This window comes from Grammomys surdaster, unplaced genomic scaffold (genome assembly GCF_004785775.1).
Source record: "Grammomys surdaster isolate TR1022 unplaced genomic scaffold, NIH_TR_1.0 239, whole genome shotgun sequence".
In the NCBI taxonomy this organism is placed as follows: domain Eukaryota; kingdom Metazoa; phylum Chordata; class Mammalia; order Rodentia; family Muridae; genus Grammomys; species Grammomys surdaster.
Window position 1 is genome coordinate 10,803,705 of NW_021604684.1, and position 26,324 is coordinate 10,830,028.

At 42.5% G+C, this 26,324-nt stretch overlaps 1 protein-coding gene across 1 annotated transcript; it reads right to left on the reverse strand.

Moving 5' to 3' along the window:
* Positions 1-1,468: 1,468 nt before the first annotated feature.
* LOC114626761 (interferon-inducible GTPase 1-like) lies at positions 1,469-21,317 on the reverse strand. Its single transcript, XM_028774270.1, has 4 exons — positions 21,241-21,317; positions 18,368-18,962; positions 2,061-2,578; positions 1,469-1,741 (listed from the first exon to the last, which is right to left on the reverse strand). The coding sequence occupies exons 2-4, from the start codon at positions 18,940-18,942 to the stop codon at positions 1,578-1,580; spliced, it is 1,257 nt and encodes a 418-aa protein (XP_028630103.1). The 5' UTR covers positions 18,943-18,962; positions 21,241-21,317; the 3' UTR covers positions 1,469-1,577.
* Between the last annotated feature and the right edge of the window lie 5,007 nt (positions 21,318-26,324).

Below are 26,324 nucleotides of genomic sequence, written 5' to 3' on the forward strand. Positions count from 1 at the left end.
CCGATACTAGCTGAACAGAACAGTGGGCTGTCTCCAGGAAGCTCACTTGTCCACAGCAGTTCTTCCTTCATGGCAGCTGCCACTTGGCTCCTCTGGAATTTGCTTTGTAGACTGACTCATCTTAAACTCAGAGATGTCCATGCCCCTGTCACCTGAATGCCTGGAGTAAAAGATGGACTTAAGCTTTCTTTAATTCCTTTTTATATAATGGAAGCTTATTTGGGTGAGATCTTGCCCTGAGGTTACACTCCCTTAAATACATTCAATATTTTAATCTGTTTATCTCCCTGAACACAGGATTTAGCTCCTTTCTACTTCCTGGTGCCCCTTTAGTCTTTGAACCATACATTTTTTTTCCTTTCTAAGTTTGCACTGTTTCATCAAAATGATCTTTAAAAAGAATGAACCACAGGACAGTGTCTGTGTTAGGCTGTTTTGAGATTTCCTTTGCCAATGTAATGAATCTAAATCTTTTGACTTTAGCCTTAGGCTGAGTCTTTGGACAAGGGCAAAAAGTAGCCACATTCTTCACCAAAATAACACAAGGATGATGTCTAGGCAACATACTAAAATGCTTCTCCTCTGAAAGCTCTTAATGTAGGACTCAAACATTAAATCACCCCCAGCAACAACCTTTTCCATGCTTTTACTAGTATGGTCCATTAAATAGCTCTTAGAGCTTTCTACTGCTTTCCTAACACAAAGTCCCAGAGTCCAAATTCCTCCAAATGAAAGGATTGTCAGGCCTATCACAACAATATCCAGGTCCCTGGTAACAATTTTTGTCTTTGGGTTTCTATTGCTGTGAAGAGACACCATGACCAAGGCAACCCTTATAAAGGAAAATATTTAATTGGGGCTGGCTCACAGTTCAGAGGTTTATTCCATTTTCATCATGGTAGGAAGCATGGCAGTGTGCAGGCAGATATGGGTCTGGAGAAGCTGAGATGTCTACATCTTGATTCGCTGGCAGCAGAAGGAGGCTGTGTACAAAACTGGGTATAGGTTAAACATCTCAGACCTCAAATACACCTACTTCCCCCCAAATGTCAACACCTATTGTAACAAGGCTATACCTTCTAATAGTGCCTCTCCCTGTGGGTCAAGCATTCAAACAAATGAGTTTATGGGCCATACAGATTAAAACCACCAAACATGCCATGTGTTTTATGTATTGAGCATAGAGACCCCAGCTTCCTGAATGTTTATAAGGATGTTTTGATTAGGAGAAAATGGCTACAAAACACATATTGTATCTTTTGTGTGTAAGCATTTGCATGTTTGCTGATATGTCTTTGTGTGTGCATATGTGTGTATATGTGGATGTGTGTATGTATTCAAGAATGTATGTGTAGGTAAAAGAAAAAAGGATATGGGAGAAATTAAGGAATTGAAGGATTGGAGATTGTCAAGTTCTGACAAATTAAGGCACATGGTTTTAATCCTCTGGTTTTCCCATGGTGGTAGTGGATTAGCTGTACAGAAAAGATATCAGATGGGGAATCTCCCTAGTGACTTCCTGGTATTGGCCACTTGATGTTGTCAGGGTCAGAAGCTATTGATAAGTTCAGTTTGAACTATTTTTTTGAATATGCCCATCGAAGGAGAACTTTGGCATCTTCAGTCACTGTATCAAGGAAATAAAATTGTAAATAGAATGTTTTCCTGAAATAAAGACCTGTAGCAAGGAGCCCACCATTAGCTGATGCAAAAATCTCTAAACATTTCAAAAGCGTTTCTCCTTGTAGGAAGCCGCATTTGCGCTGGCAGAATCCGCCATTGCAAGATGGTGCTGGCTTCCAGGATTCTTCCTAGTAAACAAGTAAATTGCGAATGTGCCATGGTAAAAGCCCGCCAAAGTTAAAGCCCATCCCACGGCGTTTTGGCGAGCAACGAGTAAGCAGCCAATCAGAGGCGAATGCACCACTCCAAGGGTATATAAACAGTGCTATTTCTGGGCATGGGGTCTTCCACCATTTTGTTTTTGGAATAAACGTTTTCCTGCGGAAGGATCCTGATGTGTGTCCGCATGAGTTCTTGCTGGCGAGACGATTACACGCGCGTCACATCTCCTAATGTTTCCTCTCTGTTAGTCTTCAATAAATGATGAGACTTAATTATTTCTTTTACTTTTTCAACAGACACTTTGCAATTCTTAGCCAGTATCTCCAGGGATTCATCATCCACTCCAAAGAGTTTTCGATAGTGGTTTGACCTCTCTGTCAGAGTCTCCACATCACTATCCATGAGGATGCCCACGATGGGAAACGTTGCCAAAACTCCAGCCTTGAATGCTTCTAGCCAGATAAACTGCTGTGTAGCCTTGTGCTTTCTGTCAATGGCTGCCTCTGTAATGCCAGGCAGGGAAAGCATAAAATTGTGGTGCTTTTGAGCATTGAGATCCTTAATCATGGTGTCCATCAAGACTGGAAAATCATAGTCAGATACATCATGATTAGAGACCAAGTAAATTGGTGGTACAGCCATGTTATTTTCCCTAAAGGTATTCACAGAATAGCTTCGGATCTGCTTCAATGTCTTTTCTCTCTCAAAAGTACGTGGTTTGGATATCTTTTCAATTTTTTTTATTGGACATTTTATTTACATTTCATATGTTATCCACTTACCCCATCCCCCACCCACCCGGGAACCCCCCATCCCCTTACCCCTCCTCCTTCTTCTCCGTGGATGTAACCCCCACCTACCCCCCCACTCCCACTTCCCCACCCTCAAAATTCCCACCCCCTGGGGCGTCCAGCCTTCATGAGGTCAAGGATCTCATCTTCCACCTGTGCCCAGCAGGGCTCTCCACTTTTACATATTTAGCTGAAGCCCTGGATCCCTCCATAAGTGCTCCCAGGCTGGTGGTTAGGACCCTGGGAGCTGTGGTTGGTTGGTATTGTTGCTCTCCTCATGGTGCCACAAACCCTTTCAGCTCCTTCAGTCCTCACTCTAACTCCTCCATTGAGAACCTCATGATCAGTTCAATGGCTAGTTGTGAGCATCTGCCTCTGAATATGTCAGACTCTTGAAGGCCTCTGAGGAGACATCCATATCAGGCCCTTATCGGCATGCACTTCCTGACTTCCACATCAGCATCTACCTTTCGTAACTGCACATGGGATGGATACTCAGGTGGAAAGGTCTTCAAATGGCCCCTCCTTCAGTTTCTGTCCCTCACTTTGTCTCCATATTTGCTCCCTTGAGTATTTTGTTGCTCCTTCTAAGAAGAACTGAATCACCCCCACTTGGTCATCCTTCTTCATGACCTTCATGTGGCCTTTGAGTGGAATCTTGGGTATTTCAAGGTTCTGGGCTAATATCCAATAATCAGTGAGTGAATACCATGTGTGTTCTTTTGTGATTGGCTTACTTCACTCAGGATGATAATTTCTAGTTCCATCCATTTACCTAGGAACCTCTCGAATTCATTGTTTTTAATAGCTGAGTAATACTCCATTGTGTAAATATACCACATTTTTTTAATCCATTCCTCAGTTGAAGGACATCTGGGTTCTTTCCAGCTCCTGGCTATTATAAATAAGGCTGCTATGAACATAGTTGAGCATATGTCCTTATTATATGTTCGAGCACCTTCTGGGTATATGCCTAGGAGTGGTATAGCTGGATCCTCGGGTAATGCTATGTCCAATTTTCTGAGGAACCGCCACACTGATTTCCAAAGTGGTTGCACCATCTTGCAGTCCCACCAACAATGGAGGAGTGTTCCTCTTTCTCCACACCCTCGCCAGCATCTACTATCACCTGAGTTTTTAATCTTAGCCATTCTGACTGGTGTGAGATGGAATCTCAGGGTTGTTTTGATTTGCATTTCCCTGACGACTAAGGATGCCGAGCATTTCTTTAGGTGCTTCTCTGCCATTCGAGTTTCTTCTGTTGAAAATTCTTTGTTAAGCTCTATACCCCATTTTTTAATAGGGTAATTTGGTTGCCTGGAGTCTAATTTCTTGAGTTCTTTGTATATATTGGATATTAGCCCTCTATCAGATGAAGGATTGGTAAAGATCTTTTCCCAATTTGTTGGTTGTCGTTTTGTCCTATTGACAGTGTCCTTTGCCTTACAGAAACTTTGCAATTTTATGAAGTCTCATTTGTCAATTCTCGATCTTAGAGCATATGCCATTGGAGTTCTGTTCAGGAACTTTTCCCCTGTGCCCAAGTATTCGAGGCTTTTCCCCACCTTCTCTTCTATTAGTTTCAGTGTATCTGGTTTTATGTGGAGGTCCTTTATCCACTTAGATTTGAGCTTTGTACAAGGGGATAAGAATGGATCAATTTTCATTCTTCTACATGTTGTCCTCCAGTTGAACCAGCACCATTTGTTGAAAATGCTGTCCTTTTTCCACTGGACAGTTTTAGCTCCTTTGTCAAAGATCAAGTGACCATAGGAGTGTGGGTTCATTTCTGGGTCTTCAATTCTATTCCATTGATCTTCCTGCCTGTCTCTGTACCAATACCAGGTAGTTTTTATCACTATTGCTCTGTAGTACAGCTTGAGGTCAGGGATGGTGATTCCTCCCGAAGTTCTTTTATTGTTGAGAATAGTTTTCGCTATCCTAGGTTTTTTGTTATTCCATATGAATTTGAGAATTTCTTTTTCTAACTCTGTGAAGAATTGAGTTGGGATTTTAATGGGGATTGCATTGAATCTGTAGATTGCTTTTGGCAAGATGGCCATTTTTATTATATTAATCCTGCCAATCCATGAGCATGGGAGATCTTTCCATCTTCTGAGATCTTCTTCAATTTCTTTCTTCAGAGACTTGAAGTTCTTGTCATACAGGTCTTTCACTTGCTTGGTTAGATTCACACCAAGGTATTTTATATTATTTGCAACTATTGTGAAGGGTGTCATTTCCCTAATTTCTTTTTTCAGTCTGTTTATCTTTCATGTAGAGGAAGGCTACTGATTTGTTTGAGTTGATTTTATAACCAGCCACTTTGCTGAAGTTGTTTATCAGGTTTAGGAGTTCTCTGGTGGAAGTTTGGGGGTCACTTAAGTATACTATCATATCATCTGCAAATAGCGATATTTTGACTTCTTCCTTTCCTATTTGTATCCCTTTGACTTCTTTTTGTTGTCTAATTGCTCTGGCTAGGACTTCCAGTACTATATTGAATAGGTAGGGGGAGAGTGGGCAGCCTTGTCTAGTCCCTGATCTTAGTGGAATTGCTTCAAGTTTCTCTCCATTTAGCTTGATGTTGGCTACTGGTTTGCTGTAAATTGCTTTTACTATGTTTAGGTATGGGTCTTGAATTCCCTATCTCTCCAAGACTTTTATCATGAAGGGATGTTGAATTTTATCAAATGCTTTCTCAGCATCTAGTGAGATGATCATGTGGTTTTTTTCTTTGAGTTTGTTTATATAGTGGATTACATTGATGGATTTCCAAATATTGAACCATCCCTGCATTCCTGGGATAAAACCTACTTGATCATGATGGATGATTGCTTTGATGTGTTCTTGGATTCGGTTTGCTAGAATTTTATTGAGTATTTTTGCATCGATGTTTATAAGGGAGATTGGTCTGAAGTTCTCTTTCTTTGTCGTGTCTTTGTGGGGTTTGGGTATGAGTGTAATTGTAGCTTCATAGAACGAATTGGGTAGTGTTCCTTCTGTTTCTATTTTGTGGAATAATTTGAAGAGAATTGGTATTAGGTCTTCCTTGAAGGTCTGATAAAATTCAGCACTAAAACCATCTGGTCCTGGGCTTTTTTTAGTGGGGAGACTTTTAATGACTGCTGCTATTTCCTTAGGGGTTATGAAACTATTTAGATGGTTTATCTGCTCCTGGTTTAACTTTGGGACCTGGTATCTGTCTAGGAAATTGTCCATTTCATCCAGGTTTTCCAGTTTTGTTGAGTATAGGCCTTTGTAGTAGGATCTGATGATTTTTTAAATTTCTTCAGTTTCTGTTGTTATGTCTCCTTTTTCAGTTCTGATTTTATTAATTTGGATACTGTCTCTGTGCCCTCTGGTTAATCTGGCTAAGGGTTTATCTATCTTGTTGATTTTCTCAAAGAACCAGCTCCTGGTTTTATTGATATTTTGTATTGTTCTTTCTGTTTCTATTTGGTTGATTTCAGCCCTGAGTTTGATTATTTCCTGCCTTCTACTCCTCCTGGGTGTATTTGCTTCTTTTAGTTCTAGAGCTTTTTGTTGCGCAGTCAAGTTGTTAGTATGTGCTCTTTCCAGTTTCTTTTTGTAGGCACTTAGAGCTATGAGTTTTCCTCTTAGCACTGCCTTCATGGAGTCCCACAAGTTTTGGTATGATGTGTCCTCATTTTCATTGAATTCTAAAAAGTCTTTAATTTCTTTCTTTATTTCTTCTTTGACCAAGTCATCATTGAGTAGAGAGTTGTTCAGTTTCCATGTGCACGTGGGTTTTCCATTGTTTTTGTCATTATTAAAGACCAGTCTTAGTCCGTGGTGATCTGATAAGATGCAAGGGATTATTTCAATCTTTTTGTATCTGTAGAGGCCTGTTTTGTGACCAATTATATGGTCTATTTTGGAGAAGGTACCATGAGGCGCTGAGAAAAAGGTATATTCTTTTGTTTTAGGATGAAATGTTCTATAGATGTCTGTTAAGACCATTTGGTTCATAACTTCTGTTAATGTCAAAGTGTCTCGGTTTAGTTTCTGTTTCCATGATCTGTCCATTGCTGAGAGTGGGGTGTTGAAATCCCCTACTATTATTGTGTGAGGTGTAATGTGTGTTTTGAGCTTTAGTAAAGTTTCTTTTATGTATGTAGGTTCCCTTGCATTTGGAGCATAGATGTTCAGAATTGAGAGTTCACCTTGGTAGATTTTTCCTTTGATGAGTATGAAGTGTCCTTCCTTATCTTTTTTGATTACTTTTGAATGAAAGTCGATTTTATTTGATATTAGAATGGCTACTCCAGCTTGTTTCTTGGGACCATTGGCTTGGAAAATTGTATTCCACCCTTTTATTCTGAGGTGGTGTCTGTCTTTGTCACTGAGGTGCGTTTCTTGTATGCAGCAAAATTCTGGGTCTTGTTTGTGTATCCAGTCTGATAGTCTGCGTCTTTTTATTGGGGAATTGAGACCATTGATGTTAAGAGATATTAAGAAAAATGATTGTGGCTTCCTGTTATTTTTGTTATTAGAGGTAAAGTTATGTTTGTATAGTTATCTTCTTTTGGGGTTGTTGGAAGATTACTTCCTTGCTTTTTCTAGGTTGCAGTTTCCCTCCTTGTATTGATGTTTTCCATCAATTATCCTTTGAAGTGCTGGGTTTGTGGGACGATATTGTGCAAATTTGTTTTTGTCATGGAATACCTTGGTTTCACCATCTATAGTGATTGAGAGTTTTGCTGGGTATAGTAATCTGGGCTGGCAATTGTGTTCTCTTAGGGTCTGTATTGACCCGACTGGTGGGTCCTAGTTATTCCTGGGGGCGAGGAGGATCGCAACCTCAAAGAAGAATGGGTGAGAGGGGGAATGGACTCAAGCAAACAGTTGCTTGTCAAGAGTCGTGTATTTGAACATGAAATGGTTTTTTATAGCATGCTTTACAAGGGGAGGGGGGTAAGAGGAGCCAGGTGGTAGAAAAGTACAGAATCTTCTTGGCCTGTGCCTTGAAACATGTCATGGTCTATACGGTACACTGCCTTGAATTATGATCTACCTGCTATTCTTCAAAAGATATGGTACACTGCTTGAGTTATGGTCTTCCTGCTATACACTGCTTGGCAAGCAGGATCTTGTGGTTGCCAGGCTGCAGGGGACATTGTGCAGGTGGGGAAAGGTAGGGAGTGAGGGTAAGGGCGAGGGTCCTGGCTTCTGGCATCTCCCCCTTCTCTGTTTAGTAGAGAAGGTGTCTTATGATCAATCCCAACTATGTGAACTTTGAATTTGGAATTCAAATTATGGGGGGTCTTAGACAAGTTCACAACCCCAAAACATGGATGTGAGATGAGTCACATCGATGGTCGCAGGCTTTAGGCTGTCGATGATGGGCAACATCAAGGGACCTCGAGGTGGGTGAAAGGAGGGTGAGAGCCCTGTCTTAGGCCATGTAGGCTGCACCCACTCCCAGCACCACGTACTCCTTTTCGGCTGCATTGGGTGGGCCCCTGGGAAGTGGACCTACAATAATCCTGTCATTGGGCTAACTCACAGCCATGCTAGTCCCTTGTAAATGTTCAAGTTACCAGCCATTTAAAATTATAAAATTATTTAAATCTTTATCAATGAGGGATTGGAGATGAGCATAATGATTATTGGAAGTCACCAAGGAAGCTATACCCGTGCCTGCACCAATGGCACTAATTCCTAGTCAGTTTGGGGTGTAATATTGTCATAAAGGAAGGCTCCCTAATGTTAGCGGCCACATCAAGGGCGGCCTTGGTTTAGGAAAAAGCCAATTTTTGTTGGGGTGATCAAGAGGCCAAGCTCTCTAGCGAGAGAAATGAGGGCAAAGCCAGGCATACCAGGAACCCTTCTGGAGGGCGTGGAAGTCTAGGGGTCGACCATAGGGGGAGGCAGGGGAGCTGGCAGCTGTGTCAGTCTCCTGCGGAGTCACTTCTGGATCCTCTTCAATTTTCAGCTGATGGTAATGAACTTCAACTGTCTTCTTCATGGCAGAATCAACCTGATTCTTAACAAAACTTGTGAGACGATTAAAGGCCCAGGGGCCAAACGAGAGAAGCAAAAGAATGCCAACAAAGGGTCCTAATATACTAGGCAACAGGGTGGTGAGCCAAGGAGAGGTAGAGAACCAGTTTTGATACCATGACTCTCGTTGTTCTCTGGCTCTTTTTCTTTCTTCTAAACTCCTTTTGACCCTGTCCAGGCTATTTTGGACAAGGCCTGTCTTATCGGAGTAAAAGCAACATTCTTCTTTGAGGGCTACGCAGAGACCCCCTTCCTTAAGGAAGACAAGGTCAAGTCCTCTTCTATTTTGTAGCACCACATCAGAAAGGGAAGCCACAGAGTCCTTAAGGTCTTGTATTCCTTCCCTCAAATTATTTAAATCTTTATCAATGAGGGATTGGAGATGAGCATAATGATTATTGGAAGTCACCAAGGAAGCTATACCCGTGCCTGCACCAATGGCACTAATTCCTAGTATGACATACAAGGTGAGGGCAGTCAGGGGTTCTCTATTGGTTCTTAAAGAAGATCCTTGATCTATAATATTAAGAAAAGACTCCGGATCATGTATAAAAAAATGTGGGAGAATGGTAACAATTACACAATAATCTTTAAAATGTAAAAAACTGGGATTAAATATATAAGGAGTCAAACCAGAAGCACAGGCAAAATATGTACCATTAGGTGCCAAAGTATATAGAAAGGTATCATTAAGGATCATCGTCTGGTTACAGACCAGAATCAAGTCCCTAGGGGGAAGCCTGAAGGGTCCCAAAAGACAAAGGCCTATTCCTGAAATGGAGCTAAGAGTAAGACTTCCTTCAGGCGAACGAGTCCCAAGGAGTCTATTGCCATCATTGGTAAAAGTGGGAGGGGAGAGGATAGCTATCCCCTCATAGAAGGGAGGAATAGGTGAAAAAAAAATCCAGCATTATTGATAATTAGGTTCGCTGGTATTATGGATAGCCTCAAGAGAAGCATTTACCAAAGAAATAATAAGGTCAGCAGAACTAAGAGGACCTTTGGGAACAGTGGGTTGAAACATAGTAGCCAAAGGTGCCAAGGGAAAGGATGAAGACAAAGCACCGGGGCGGCAACTGTAGGTTTGGGAGCTGGGTTAAGGGGCTTAGAGGGGTGTTGTAGAACAGGATTAGGGCCCACGGCGGCAATATCTTTATTGGGAATGGCCTTAAGAAGTTTTATTGTAAAGGTGAGCCCTGGGTCTGAGCAGCCATATGACCAAGTAATGCACTCTCTCAGACGCAAGCCCCATATAAATCCTCCGGCTGTTCAGTCTTTATCCTTCCCTCTCTCAGTAAAGGAAATGAGGAGGGGGGAACACCAATTACTTTGACATTGGGATCTTAGAGGATCAGCCGTGGATATACCTAATTTCTCCTGTAAGTATTTGGGAAGGAATTTCCTCCGTAGGGTAATATAATCCCAGGAGGAGTGGGGCCTCCAATATGCATCGCCTGTGGTCTCACAGCCTCATGATGTGCAAAAAAAAGTCAGAAGCATGGCCGCACTTGTAGCCCTGGGAACGATCTCTGTGAGTAGGGCCAGGGCATACATAAAGGCCAGATGGATCATTGGCCAAGGAGGTTCTTTTACTATAAGAATTACAACTGGCAAGATGGCCATCATAATTGGGGTTTGTAGCATCGACAGGCTTACCCTGGGGCCAAAAATGAGAGGGGGTTCCCCAATCGGCACTGGCTCCCAGGGCAAGGGCACAAAGGTCCACCTCCAGAGAGGGCTATGAAGGCTGGGTTCCAAGTGAAGAGCTGGAATTAACAATATCTCCTGCCTGATTTATTACAACCCAAGTAAAATTATAAATCTGATATGAGGGGTATTGGATCTTAGTACTCACAGTTGGATGAAGCTGGAACATAAGTAGAAGGAGCAAGGTAATTGAATACATTTTTCTAAAAAGAAACACAATTAAGAACCATTCTCAGGGAGTATCCCTGGGGTGGAATTAGCCAATTTCACCAGTCTTTCTGGCAACCATCTGCCATTTTGTTCTTTGGAATCATATATGCACGCATGTCCTTTCCCCCAGATAAGGACTGGGTCAGGACCATTCCATTTGTATGTCAATGGATCTTTCCACAAAGCTTTAGCATAGGAGTCTGCTGTAGTAGGATGCCAAAATCTGTCTGCTGCAGACTTTCCTTTCTCATCAAGGGTCAAAAAATTAAGAACAAATAATGCATGATTTAATAAGGTTTTATTATTCCCATTTTTGGGGTATAAAATACCCACTGAGTGTTGTAATTTTAAAAGCATATTCTTTAAGGTCTGATGTGCCCTTTCTACAATGCCCTGTCCCTGGGGGTTATATGGGATACCAGTGACATGTTTAATATTAAGCTGGGCACAAAATTGTTTAAAGGAGGTACTGGTATATCCAGGGCCATTATCAGTCTTAAGTATCTTAGGTACGGGCATAAAGGCAAGGCAAAAAATCACGTGATTAATAACATTTTTGGTAGCTTCACCAGATTGGAGTGAGGCACAGAGGAAACCACTAAAGGTATCAATAGAAACATGTATATATTTAAGTTTGCCAAAAGGGGCAAAGTGAGTAACATCCATTTGCCAAATTTCTCCTGGGGTGAGGCCACGAGGGTTCACTCCCAGATGTAGCTTGGGTAGGAGTGTGAAACACCCCTGACACTGGCGCACTATCTGGTGTGCCTGTTCTCTGGTAATAGAAAACATCTGTTGGAGGGTCTGGGCGTTTAAATGATGTAGTTGATGGGCCCTCTGTGCCTGTTGTATAGGATCAGAGGGTAGGGCCAGGGTCGTCAGGCTGGATGGAGACCCTTGGGTGGCCCTGTCAACGAGATCATTTCCCTCGCTCAGGGGTCCAGGAAGACCATAGTGGGCACGTATGTGACCTACAAAAAATGGGTGGGACCTAGTTAGAATTGTCTCTTGAAGCTCAGAAAAAAGGGGGGAGGCATTGGTAGACGGCCGTATAAAGGGAACAGTCTCCAACAAAGGGACTGATTGAGCCACATATGCACTATCAGTAAACAAATTAAAAGCACAATCTGAAAGAGTCTTAAAGACTTGAATAACAGCAACCAATTCCACCAACTGTGCTGAAAAAAATTTGGTCTGAAATTTAGAAACCTGTCCGCCTATATTAAAGGCTGCAACCCCAGAGGAGGATCCATCTGTAAAAATCGATGGTGCTTGAGGAATGGGGGAATTTTTAGTCATTTTAGGGAAGACTACTGCCTGATGTTCAAGAAACTGTATGAGTTTATCAGAAGGATAATGGTTATCTATCTTTCCCTGAAATGAAATACAATTAACGGCCCATTTGTCTGAGGTCTGAAGTAGCCATCTGACTTGGGCAGCATCATAAGGAACGATGACAAGATCAGGATCTTTACCAAAAAGTTTCAGGGAGGTTTCTCTTCCCATCCTTATCATCTGTGCCACTAAGGAGGGATAAACAGGCAAAACCTTAAAAGGGGTGGCAGGCAAATGAATCCAATACAAAGGTTTAGTCTGCCACAACAATCCCGTGGGGACAAACACAGTGGGAAGAACCAATAGCCATAAGGGAGAGGTGGGAGAATAATAAGTAATAGTCTGTTGTTGAATGGCTTTCTCCACAAGCTTAAGGGAGGAGGAGGAGGCCTCAGGGGTTAAAACTCGAGGGGAGGAGGGATCAGAGTCTCCTCGGAGAATACCAAATAGAGGCTTAAGCTCCCCAGTTGTTAGCTTTAGATAGGGGCGTAACCAATTTATATCTCCCAAGAGGCCTTGAAAATCATTGAGTGTTTGTAAGGAATCTTTTCTGAGCTCAAACTTTTGAGAGAGGACCTTAGAGGGGTAAAGCTCAAAGCCCAAGAATAGATATGGGGGCTGTAGCTGGACCTTCTCGGGGGCAATCTGTAATCCGAGATCGTGAAGGGCAGTTACTAACTCCTGACTAATTCTGAGCAGGGTGGTCTCATCAGGACCTGCCAAAAGGATATCATCCATATAATGAATGATATATAATTTAGGATATCTAAAACGAAAGGGATCAATGGCTTGGGCCACAAACTTCTGGCAAAGGGTGGGACTATTGGCCATGCCTTGAGGCAGGACCCTCCACTGAAATTGTGGAGATGGCCCAATGCAATTAACAATAGGAAGGCTAAAGGCAAAGCGCTTACTATCCTCTGGATGTAGGGGAATACAAAAAAAACCCAATCTTTCAAATCAATGACTATCTTATTATAACCCTTAGATATTGCCATGGGGGAGGGGAGGCCAGGCTGAAGGGCTCCCATTTGGACCATAGTCTTATTAATTTCTCTGAGGTCCTGGAGCAATCTCCATTTACCTCCTTTCTTTTGTATCACAAAAATGGGTGTATTCCCAGGGGAGGTGGAGGGTTCAATGTGGCCAGCATCTAATTGTTCCTGCACTAACTGCATGGCCGCTGAAAGTTTATGTTGGGGGAGGGGCCATTGGTCGAACCAGACAGGGGAATCTGACTTCCAGGTGATTCTATCTGCCTGGCGTGCAGGGGGAGCAATGGCCCTTAAGAAAAATTTGAATCATAACCTAATCCTGAACGTGAAGTCTTTGAAGTAACAGCAATTGGGGTGGAGATTCCTTGGCGATGTCTGCCCAAGCCTTGTCCAGGGATAAACCCTTGGTCTAGCATTTGGTGGGTGACAGTCGCAGAGGGGCTGAACATAAAGACCCCCATTTGACTTAATATATCTCGACCCCATAAATTTATAGGGAGGCCAGGTACAATGAAGGGTCTAACATGTCCAGTATTTCCCTCAGGATCCTCCCAAGTTAACAATTGGGAGCTTTGCAGGGTGTTAGTGGACTGGCCAATGCCTTGAAGGTGAGTTAAGGAAGGCTGACAGGGCCAAGAGGAAGGCCAGGAGGCCTGTGAGATAACTGTGGAGTCTGCTCCTGAATCAAGGATGCCCTCAAAAGTTTTGCCATTGAGTTTAAGTTTTAGCTGTGGGCGTTCCTGTGAAAGTTTTTGGACCCAATAAACATCAGAAGACCCTGGGGTGGAGGCACCCCGGGATGGACACAAGAAGGGTGTTGATGTATCCAATGGAAGGGGGAGGGCCTGTGCAAGGCACTGTCCCTGGCGAATGTGAAGGGGCCCTCTGGAGCTACTGGCCAATACTTTAATCTCTCCAGAGTAATCATTATCAATGATTGAGGGGAAGATGGTAATGCCTTGAAGTGTGGCAGACGCTCTGCCCAAGATAAGATAATAAGTCTGGGACGGGGGAGGCCCAAAGACAACAGTAGGGATTATCTGAACTCCTCCTCCAGCTTCTAATATTGCACTGGAGGAGACACAGAGGTCCAATCCGGCACTCCCTGGGGTAGCCCTATGGAGGGTTGAGGCTGTTTTGGGAGCTGTTGTTGGAGGGTTTGGTATGGCCCTGCCTGGCTGTTCCCCGAGGCCGGCAGGAAGGAAACTGGCTGAGGGGCCCGGGGCTGGCCCTGCATCCCGTTTCCCAAAAGGGGAGGGAGGGGATTGCCCAGAATATCAGTTTTGGAGCAGCAGGAATTAGCCCAGTGTCTGCATCGCTTGCAATGAGGGCAAGGGGTCATTGGAGGTGAACACTCTCCTCTCAGTTGAGCGGGGGGCTGAGCCATGGATCTACCCTGAGGGCATTGTTTAGCAAAATGACCCAATTGACCACATCTAAAACAGGTGGTTCCGGTTGTCCCACCACCAGTGGCAGCTCCCACAGCCAGATTGATGGCTTGTGAGACTTTTTGAGCAAAGGGATCCACATCCTTGCAAATACGAATCATCTCATCCAAATCTTTATTTTTATATTTCCCTCGAAGGGCAGCCCTACAGGCAGAGTTAGCATTCTCGTAAGCAAGCTGTTGGAGAAGCTTATTCTCTCCCTGGCCAGGTCCCAAAGACCTCTCAGCTGCCTCCAGGAGGCGAGCAAAAAACTCTGAAAACTCTTCTTGATTGCCTTGAGTGATCTTAGTCAGGGGAGAAAGAACTGAGCCCTTCATGGGAATGGCTCTCCAAGCACTCATAGCTGCTGAGGAAGACTGAGCCAAAAGGCCCAAGGAAAATTTTTGTTGTATTTGGTTAGAGGCATATTTTCCTCAACCCAGAAGCTTATCAAACGTGCATTTATTAGAGGGCGATTGTGTGCTTGAGAGATTGGCTTGTGCCTGAGACCAACAGCGATCAGCCCAATCTGCCTGCCAAGAAAGGAACTGTCCTCGAGTCAAAACAGACTGGGCTACAGTGAGCCATTCATTAGGAGTTAAATACCCACCCCCGCCGAGACTCTCAAGAAGGGAAAGAGTAAAGGGGGCGTTAGGGCCATAATTCCTAACAACAAAATTCAGCTTCTCAAGATGTTTAAAACGAAGTTTTTTGAAAACTGTGGGATTACTTGTAGAATCATCCTGATCACTTTCATTTTCAATGTCTGAATTGGACTCGTTCTCAGAGGAATCAGCCTCAGTCTCGGGCTGAAGGCGGGGTGTCCGAGAGAGCTTGTGGGAGGAACGAGAAGAAGAAGCAGGAGCAAGATGAGAAGGTGGGGGTATGGCGGGCATAGAGGAGGGGGAGGGCCGCCGAGCTCCACCCGACCACATAGCAGGGGGAAGCGGTGGGGTTTGTCGAGACTCCAAGTCAGAAACTGCAGCTGCAGGTGTCTGTAAAGAGGGAACCTGGGATTGGGTTACAGGAAAGGCTAAATGCAGGGAGTCTTGTGAAGGAACAGAGGAAGAACAAAGGACTGAGAGGCGGGAAATTTGTTTTTGAAGGCTGAGAATATCTGTCAGTTCACGAACTTGAGAAGAAAGGCGATCTCACATGTCAGAAAGAGAATTAGGCAAAGTGTCAGGGAAAGTTGGAAAGACAAGCGTGGAAGAAGGAGCAGAAGGTGCTGTAAGAGGAGACAAGTCAGGGCTGCATTTTTCAAGGATGACAGCATCACCGGATTCCAGAGGCTCTGGCTCGGAGAGAGCAGCCGGGGGAGTCTGTCGAGAGAGCGGCAGAGAAGAAGAAAAATGACGTTTAGCAGCAGGGCATGGGGAGACAGACTTCTGCAATACAGGATTGCAAATGTGAGTGGGGGAGGGAGTCTGTGAATCAGAAACTCCTGAAGAATTATAATATGGAGGCTGAGAGACCTGTGGAGAGGAATCAGAAGAAGATAAATCTGGATAGAGGCGAGGCGGATCAGAAGGAGGGGGAACCTGTTCAGGGGGAATATCTATGAGAGTAAAAGAAACAGAAGCCTGAGACGGAGGCCTAGAGGGCTGATGAGATGGGCAGGTAGAATTAAGCCGAGACTGTGACAAGCAAAATTCAGCAACAGACAAAAGTTGTCGTTTCCCTGTATCTTTATCTGCATCCTCAATAATATCTCTAATAATGCCCCAAAAGGAAAAAAAATGTTGCAGAAACAGTTGCATCACCCTCAGTTTTAATTTTCTCATTTAATTCACGACCTACCTTCTGCCATTTCTTGGGATGGATGGTAGGACCGTCAATCATAAACCAAGGGCACTTCTCATCAATAAAAATAAAAAAACTTATAAGATCCTTTTTCTTAACCCTTATTCCCCTCTCTCTGAGTGCATGCTTGAGGTCCTGTATGAAGGACGCCTCCTTAGACAAAGAATGGCCCATTCTTATGGGACGGAATGAAAATGAAACTTACCCGAGGACGACAGGTGACGATCTTTGTCTCACTCAATCTTGATGTCGTGCGCACGTCTTCTCAATGAGGGTCCGTCTGGAGGGGTCCGTGCCTCAAGCCACACGTTGGGTGTCACTTGACCCGACCGGCGGGTCCTAGTTATTCGTGGGGGCAAGGAGGACCGCAACCTGAAAGAAGAACGGGCGAGAGGGGGAATGGACTCAAGCAAACAGTTGCTTGTCAAGAGTCGTGTATTTGAACATGAAATGCTTTTTTATAGCATGCTTTACAAGGGGAGGGGGGTAAGAGGAGCCAGGTGGTAGAAAAGTACAGAATCTTCTTGGCCTGTGCCTTGAAACATGTCATGGTCTATACGGTACACTGCCTTGAATTATGATCTACCTGTTATTCTTCAAAAGATATGGTACACTGCTTGAGTTATGGTCTTCCTGCTATACACTGCTTGCCAAGCAGGATCTTGTGGTTGCCAGGCTGCAGGGGACATTGTGCAGGTGGGGAAAGGTAGGGGGTGAGGGTAAGGGTGAGGGTCCTGGCTTCTGGCACTGTATGATGTCAGTCCAGGCTCTTCTGGCTTTTATAGTCTCTGGTGAGAAGTCTGGTGTAATTCTTATAGGTCTGCCTTTATATGTTACTTGACCTTTTTCCCTTACTGCTTTTAGTATTTTTTCTTTGTTTTGTGCATCTGATGTTTTGATTATTATGTGACGGGAGGTATTTCTTTTCTGGTCTATTCTATTTGGTGTTCTGTAGGCTTCTTGTATGTTTATGGGCATCTTGTTCTTTAGGTTAGGGAAGTTTTCCTCAATAATTTTGTTGAAGATATTTACTGTCCCTTTAACTTTGGAATCTTCATTCTCATCTATACCTATTATCCTTAGGTTTGGTCTTCTCATTGTGTCCTGGATTTCCTAGATGTTTTGAGTTAGGAGTTTTTTGCATTTTGCATTTTCTTTGACAACTGTGTCAATATTTTCCACTGTATCTTCTGCATTTGAGATTCTCTCTTCTATCTCTTGTATTCGGTTGGTGATGCTTGCGTCTATGACTCCTGATCTCTTTCTTAGGTTTTCTATTTCCATGGTTGTCTCCCTTTGAGCTTTCTTTATTGCTTCTATTTCCATTTTCAGATCCTGATTGGTTTTGTTTAATTCCTTCTTTGTGTTTTCTTGCATTTCTTTAAGGGATTTCTGTGATTCCTCTTTAAGGGCTTCTATCTGTTTACTTGTACTCTCCTGTATTTCTTTAAGGGAGTTACTTAATTCCTTCTTATAATCCTCTATCATCATCATGAGAACTGATTTTAATTCTGAATCCTGCTTTTCAGGTGTGATGGGGTGTTCAGGGCTTGCTATATTGGGAGAACTGGGTACTGATGATGCCAAAAAACTTTGGTTTCTGTTGCTTATGTTCTTGCACTTGCCTTTTGCCATCTGGTTAACTCTAGTGTTACCTGCCCTCACTGTGTGAGACTGGAGTCTGTATTTCCAGTTATCTTGCTTGTTGCAGAGCTCCTCAGAGTCCAGATGTCTCTGTAGTCTTATGGTCGTAATCTCCTTGGTGTCTGCTGCTCTGAGTGCAGTGGCTCCTCTAGGATGACTCAGGAGTCAGTATCTCCACAGGAGCAGACCAATTCTGTGTTGGCTGCTCTGAGTGCAGTGGCTCCTCTGCTGCTCTGAGAGCAGTGGCTCCTCTAGGAAGACTCAGGAGTCAGTATCTCCACAGGGCAGGAGCAGGCCCAACTCTGTGTCTGCCCCAGCCCAAAGGACCATTCAGGGGAGGAAGGGAAGTGGAATTCCGGAGGGGTGGGGTTTGGGTAGCTCCTGTGTCCTGAATGTCCCTGGCTCCCAGATGTATCTCTGAGGCTTAGGGAGTGAGATGGAGTTCTTACCGGCTGCTCTGAGTGCAGTGGCTCCTCTAGGATGACTCAGGAGTCAGTATCTCCACAGGACAGGAGCAGACCCAACTCTGTGTCTGCCCCAGCCCAAAGGACCAGTCAGGGGAGGAAGGGAAGTGATCTTTTCATTTTTTAAATCATCATCCACCTTGGTTCTCACAAAGTAGTAATTCTTTTTCATCATTCCGATTGCTTTGGCAAGCTCTAGTTCAAGTTTTGTAAAACGTGTGACAGAAACAATAACGAAGAAATCATATTCTTTGAATTTCACTTCCTCCAGATAAGTTTTTGGTGGGAATTTCTGAGTTCCAATACCAGGCAGGTCCCATACGGTCAAAGTTTTAATTTTGGGATGTTTATAAGAAGTTCTCTTCATAGTTGTCTCTTCTACCCCAACTTGAGCTGCACCTTCATCTTCATGTCCAATCCCTCTCAGAGCATTGATGAAGCTGGATTTCCCTCCTCCAGACTCTCCTGTCACAGCAATATTTATTGGGGCCTTATCAATATTTTTTAATGCATCACTGATTAAAGAGTTTGCCTCATGAAGGTTTCCTTTGTTCAGGTATGACTCTATTAAATCGATGGTTTCCTGAGAAATAATTTTGTTTTCTATCTTAAAGTTTTTAAAATATGTTTTGAAGCTGGCCACCAACTCTCCATTGCCTTCATTCTTAGATGTATCAGAGAAGAGCTGACCCATGTCGATGATTAAAAAATTCACTGAAAGAAGGAAGGGAGAGTAAGTTGCAAAAGATTGAAGATCTCTTTGTGCTTAGCAATGTGTTTTTTACCTATGCTGTAGCATTAGTTACCTTCTTATTGAGTAATCCCCATGTCTGTCTGTATTTTCTTCTCTGTCTTTCTCTTTCTCTTTCTCTCTCTATTCCTTCCTTCCCTCCCTCCCTCCCTCCCTCCCTCCCTTCCTTCCTTCCTTCCTTCCTTCCTTCCTTCCTTCCTTCCTTCCTTCCTTCCTTCTTTCTTTTCTTCCTTTTTTAAAAATCAACAATATATATACTAGAGAGTCCTTTTGAGTGAGAAAAGCTCATTGGAGGATTTACCTCCATGAGACTGGACTGGAGATACGGCTATGAACCATTTTTTTTTTCCATTGAGGATTAATGAGGAAGGTCCCAGCCTACTGTGTGCAGTACCTCTCCTAGGTAGGCAGTTCTAGGTAATTAAAGAAAGCATGATCAAAGCATGGGAACAAGCCATTAAGCAACATTCTCTCATTGTTCCTACTTCTGCTTGAATTTCTACCCTGTCTTTGCTTTGTGATGGATGGCCTGTTATCACAATGTGCAAACCCACAAATGGTCTCCTTCTCAAAGTGCTTTTGTTCACGATATGTATAATGGCAATAAAAAGGAAACAGACACAATTTCTACTAGTTCTCAGTTAAACTCTTAATTATCCAAAAAATAAAACTAAGAAAAATAAGGAAAAATAACATAAAAATTTGCATGTGTCCCAAAGCTATCATCAGCAAGTATAAAAACACAAGCAAGTGTGCTACATCTAACCTGACTAGAATACTCTATATGAAATCAAAAGTCTTCTCCATCTGTGCACATTTCCTTCTGTGTATGCCTTCAAATGTATTGGAACCTAATCAACATACTTCTAGTCTTTCAAACTAAAAAAATAAATAAAAATGAATAATAATTGACATCAGTGTTTAATCAATGCCAAATATTTATTGAGCACATAAATCTGTTTTGTTATCAGAAGATTTCAGCCAGTCCAACTATTTGTATTTCACTTAAATCATTTAAGTTTGCCTACATTTACTTTCCTTCTCTCTCCTTCATGAACTGAATTTATCTTCATGAAAAATATTTATTTTTATTGGTTAATTAATTTACTTTACATCCCTACCAAATTTCCCTTTTTCCTCTTCTGATGTCCTTCCTTCCTTCCCTTTCTCCCTTTCTATTTCTCCTCAGAAGAGGGGAGGAGCACCCCTGGATATCAACCAGCCCTGGGATATCAAGTTGCAGTAAGTCTATATGCATCCTCTCCTGTTTCCACTATAGGATGCCACCCAGTAGGAGAAAAGGGTCCCAAAGGCTGAGACAGCCTGTACTCCTGCTGTTAGGAGTCTCACTTGATGACCAAGGCACACAACTGTAAAAAATATATTTGTAATAATATAAAGCTTCTTTATTCTTAAAGTACACGATAACATCCATTTATTTAACACAATGTTTTAGTGTTCTCAAGTCACCATTTGGATTCAGTGTTTTCTTTTAAATTTTTTATCTTATGAAAGAAATCTAGCTCCTGGTTTTGTGATGCAGACTCCAAAGTAATAGGCATCTGCAAGGTCTTCCCAAGGAAGATGAACACAGCAGACAAGAAGACTGTGTCACAGCCAGCATTACAAAGGAATCCTGCCTAAATGACAGTTGTCATCAAACTCTGACACAACTCTTGGTCCTCACAGATGCATAAAAGATCTTTAGCACTCATGCTTTGAAAACAAAACTATTTCTAAAGGATTTGAACACGACTCTTGCGGCACAGATTTCCACAGCCAACTCCAGCAGAAGCAGCATCAAGAGAGACCTCTTCTCCACAGGGTATGGTTCTCAGGAAGGTTAGGAATTAAGTAGTTGACCTAGTTAAATAATTAACTAGAAAGCAAGATGAACCTGAGATACAGCAATCTTCATGCACATTTAAGAGATATTCACATATCTGACACATCCATTACAACCATCTTAGGGAGAGGAGTAAGAGATAAGCAAATCAATTAGATAAGTTTTTACCAAAATCAACATCCAGATCATCTCCCTTAGGTCTACCTCAACTTGAATCATAGGCTACAACCATTCTGAGCCAGTTCTGCCCACCTTCCACCAAAACCCCTCTAGCTTCCAAGCTGAAGATTTCCATTGTTTGGGCATGCTCCTGAATGCCTTCGTACCTATCAGATCTTCAGAGAAAAGAGATGGTGAGGGTTAGGAGTTAGATCTGAATGCTTCTGCCCACTTACCAGAAACTCCTGTGACCAGAGGATTTCTTTACTGTAGTCCAGCTGCAGGAAGCACCCTTCACTGTGCTCCAGTCTCTTCACATGAAACCTACCCCTGCTTCATCTCTGGGAGGCAGCAGGTTCAACTCAGTTATAGAGGACATACACATCCTTCTGGATTATGCCCCTCCCCCCTCAGTGTGTGCTTGGCAAATCATGGAGGATCATTAATCTGGTTGCTTTTCAGAATCTCCTGCATTTCCAAGAAGTTGAAAGTAAAACAAAACAAACTGTTGATTTTCATGCCAGAAACATTTTCTTGGCAGAAAAAGCCAGACAGTCCTGACATAACAGTGAGGGATGTGGAAACTGGTAGGGCATGAAGAAGCAGTTTACTAACTAGGCTTGAACTGAACTCTTGAGTTTTTCTGATCCCTGACTCCACAAATGCAGCTGTAAGGAGCAGGCCTTTTAACAGGACCGACTCCATTTTTGTAATAGGAAACTTGTAAAAGACATGTCTGGTACTTGTAAAGACATGTCTGGTACTTGTAAAGACAAGTCTGGAAATGATCAGAGCCTGGTGATAACCAGACACGTGTGGTTATCTGCCGTGCATGTCACCAGTAATGCTAAATCCAACATAAAATGAGGAGCCTGACCAGAGCACTTCATTCATACTTGTAGCCATGACTGGCCAATGTGATCCTCTGAACAAAGCCTCCTCAGCACCTGGTCATCAAAGAGTTAACCGAGAGACCAATGCCTCCAGCTTCTTTGTGGTCAAGCACCCTTCGAGGTCAAATTATCTGGAAGCCACAGCCTGACCCTGCCTTCCAGGACTTGGACCTGTAATCCGAAACCATCAAAAGGACTCAGGTCGTATAATCCATGAATGAATGATGTATTTATTGCTATGCTTATTTCTTTGGTAATTAGCAACTTATTATCTGTGTTCGTTGTGCATATTGTTAGAGGCAAAGCATAGGAAATGTGGCAATATCTTGTAGCAATGGCCTTAGCATTGATGATAATATTTTGCTTGCTGTGCGTTATTAATTAAGGAAGTAACTGAATCCCAAAACCTTGGTCTCTTGGTGTACTCTCTCTTCCCTCTCAAGGAGCTGATGGTCTCACAGTCAAATCGAGCATAAGATCCCTGAGTGGAGAAGGACCTGTCACTCCTCTCCCTGTTAACCCCTTAACAATAGCCTGCTTGTAACAGATAAGAGTCCTTGCTAGTGACAGCAGCCTAAACTAGTCACACAACCCACTGTCTGGGGGTCTATGCAGATGCTAATTTTATTCTCACCCAAGATACAATCTGTCTCCTCCCCTTTTACTACAACCTTATTTCCCTACCATTGTAGATCCATGTTCCTTAATTCTTGTTGTTGTCAACTCCTCTGTCCTGTTGAAATTTGATATGGCTAGGGCTTGACAGGTCTTAGACATGCTGTCACAATCACTGCAAGTTTATCTATGTAACTTTCCTGCAGTGTCCAAAATACAATGTTTTCTTGTATTTCTACCAACTCTGGCTATTACAGTCCTTTCACTCTCTTCCACATCCATTCCTGTGCCTGTGGAGGGAGACATATGTCTATTTCACTTAGTACTGGACATTTATTGATTTCTTATACTCTGCACCTTGGCCAGTTGTGGGTATCTGTATTGATTATCATCTACTGCATATGTGAGCTTCATGATGCCTTAATCTATGGGACTAATGGCAAATCATTAGGAGCTGGTTTAATATTATGTCTATTTTGCAGAATAATAATATTAGATTCTCACCTAGGGTATATAGCCAGTATAGTCTTAGTTTGTTGTCCAGATATAGTACCAAGTATGGGTTTCATTTTGTGGAGTAATATTAAATCCAATCAGGAAGTAGTTGGTTGCTACCAAGACATTCTTGTCACTATTACATTGGTGGTTGTCTTAGTTAGGGTTTTACTGCTGTGAACAGATACCATGACCAAGGCAAGTCTTATAAAGGACAACATTTAATTGGGGCTAGCTTATAGGGTCAAAAGTTCAGTCCATTATCATCAAGGTGGGACTATGGCAGCATCTAGGCAGGCATGGTGCAGGAAGAGCTGAGAGTTCTACATCATCATCTGAATGGAAGACTGATTTCCAGACAGCTAGGATGAGGGTCTTAAAGCCCACACTCACAGTGACACACTTACTCCAACAAGGCCACACTCTCTAATAGTGTCACTCCCTGGGTTAACCATATACAAATCATCACAGTGGTTATGTCTTATCTGGCCAGTCGTTATTGAGGATCACAGAGTTCACATCTGGGTATTTATGTTTCATTTTCATCTCTGGTAGTGTGGCTAGAAGCTTTCAGCACTATGAAAGCTAACCAGTTCAGATATAGCCAGTATCAGTAGGTTAGTATCAGCTTGATTTCTTCATGTTCTATAACTCAGACACAGAGTATCCTTCACTAATAGGGTTTTACCATTAAGTTCTGGAAGGCAACCAACAGCACTGACAGTGTCTTGTAATGGCTAGGGATGACCTCACTGGCTAATGGGTCCAAACAGCTCAGTAATTCCTCTTTATTAGTCAACCTCTGGTGTTTAGCACGAGCATTGTTGCCACAGTAGAGGGCAACTCCATCTTTTTAAAAAAATATGTATATGGGTATATTTTTAGGAAGCTTCTAAATTAATAGGTTGCATATGACATTTTGAAAATATGATGTTATCTTTCCTACTTTTCTTCCCCTCCTCTATTCTTCCCTTCCACCTCAATTTAACCTTTCTTTTCCTATAATTCTTTTTTAAATCTTATCTTCCCTCTCTTGAAAGTCCCACTACACTCCATATGTGTGTGTGCACGTGTGTGTGTGCATGAGTATGTTTGTGTAGTGCATGTGTTTTAGTGTGCATGTGAATGTGTAGTGTGTGTGTGTGTGTGTAGTGTGTGAGTGAATCTGTGTGTAGTGTGTGTATGAGTGTGTGTATGTCCATGTATATGAGTATGTCCTTGTGTACATGAGTGTGTATGTATTTTTGAAAGCCTATACTGTAGTAGATCTCCATTTAGGAAAGACTTTACTGCCCCCCAATTCTTCTTCTATCACATCCTCCCCCTCCTACCCAATTTAAATCTTCCTATTCTGTAATTTTCTTTTACCCTTTTCTATCAGAGTGTCTTATCTCCCCTTTCTTGAAAGTCCCACTCCATGGCACCATAGTAATTTCAAAACCTTCATGGATATTCTAAATGGAGCCCACATATCTGAAGAGTGAAGGCTCACATCCACAGAGAGACACATGAAATCGTTATCTTTCTGGGTCTGTGTTCTCTCACTCAGAATGATGCTTCCAGCTCCATGCATTTCCCCATGAATTTGATAGTTTCCCTTTGCTTTACAGATTAGTGATATTCCATTCTGTACAGTGGCGCATTTCATTATCCATTCCTCAGTTGGTGGGCATCTAGATTCTCTCCATTTCGTGGCTATTGTGAACAAAGCAGGAATGACGGCTGAGCAAGCAGCTCTGTAGTAGGAGATAGAGTGGTTTGAGAATGTTTCCCGGGGTAGTACAGGTGGATTGATAATGGTAAATCTATCTTCCCATTTGTGGAATTTACCCACAAATTCCCTTGGTGATTGCATTGGTTGGCACTCCCAACAGCGGGGACTGCATGTTCTCCTTCTCCTACACTGATAACAGTATTTGCTGCTATTTGTAGTTTTGTTTCTAGCCACTCTGACTGGGATAAGATGAAATTTCAGAGTACTTATCATTTGCATTTCCCTGATGGAAAAGAATACTGAGCATTCCCAGAGCTCTACCTAAAGCTTGGCTGTGGATCCCTGCACCTGTTTCCATCAGTTGCTGATGACAATTAGGCTAGGCACCAATCTATGAGTATAGTAGAATATTATTAGGAGTAAGTTTTTCATCCTTGGTTTCTGGGCTTTCCAGCTTCTGGGTCGTGGCTGTCCAGGCAGTATCTGGTAGCAGGGGCTTTCTCTTATCCTTTTGCCTCTTTCTTTCTTTCTTTCTTTCTTTCTTTCTTTCTTTCTTTCTTTCTTTCTTTCTTTCTTTCTTCTTATTGGGTTGCCTTGTCCATTGCAATCTATTTTCACTAAAAACAAAACAAAACAAAGAAAAACAAAAACAAAATCCTTGCAAGATTGGAAGACGCAGTGGGAACTACAGTAGGAGAGGTCATAGGCTTAGAGAAGTGTTGAGTCACTCCATCCAAACTCAGCAATATATTTAAATTGTGAAGTCTCTCACTGAGGAGGAAGAAAGTAAGAAAGTATGGAAACCATTAGTAACTGCCATAACATTCAAGTACATTGCTCAAATATTAGCAAGGCTCTTAAATTCTATATCAATATTAATTATAATACTCCTTTTCATATGAAACATATTTCCATTAATACAATTTCATTATTTGCTCCAAGATTCGGCTTTTGTAGTTTCAGTCAATTATTTTTGCATGCCTTATTTATAGGGAAAAATATGTATAAGCATGCTTATAAGTAACATGGGCCAAAGACTAAAGGAATTGCTAAGCTCAAAAATGAAATTAAAATTTGAAAGCCAAAAGTGAAAAAGAAAGGAAGTAGTGTTCTTTTGCTTGTAGGCTAGATTTGATTTTAGCAAACAGAATACAAAAGAAACAGGTTATTTCCAATTTAGTCTATAAAAGGCCATGGAATCTGTCCAGTGTGTGCTCTGTGTTCCTCAAGTCACTTGGTCTGTGTAGAAATCAGCTACCATATCATAGGCTGAGTAGGAGAGGGCCAATGGCCATGCCAAGTGTCCTGTAGGCCCTGTTTGATAAAGTTCTAGTGCTCAGGCACCTGGACTGACCAGTCACTGCCCTTGGTGGAAATTTGCTACAGAACTTCTCCTTGTGTTTCTGATGTGCTTAATATTTGAGTGCCTTGCTCTTAAGGGCCCCTCACTGTAGGCCAGGGCTGGGATAACATAACAATTCTAATGAAAACTCATGTTAATAAGAATAAAACTAATGGTAGTTCCCTGGGAGAATGAGCTATGTGAGAAATTGAGTCTTCCGCAGAACCCATTACTTAAGTAGAATTAATAAGGATGAGACAC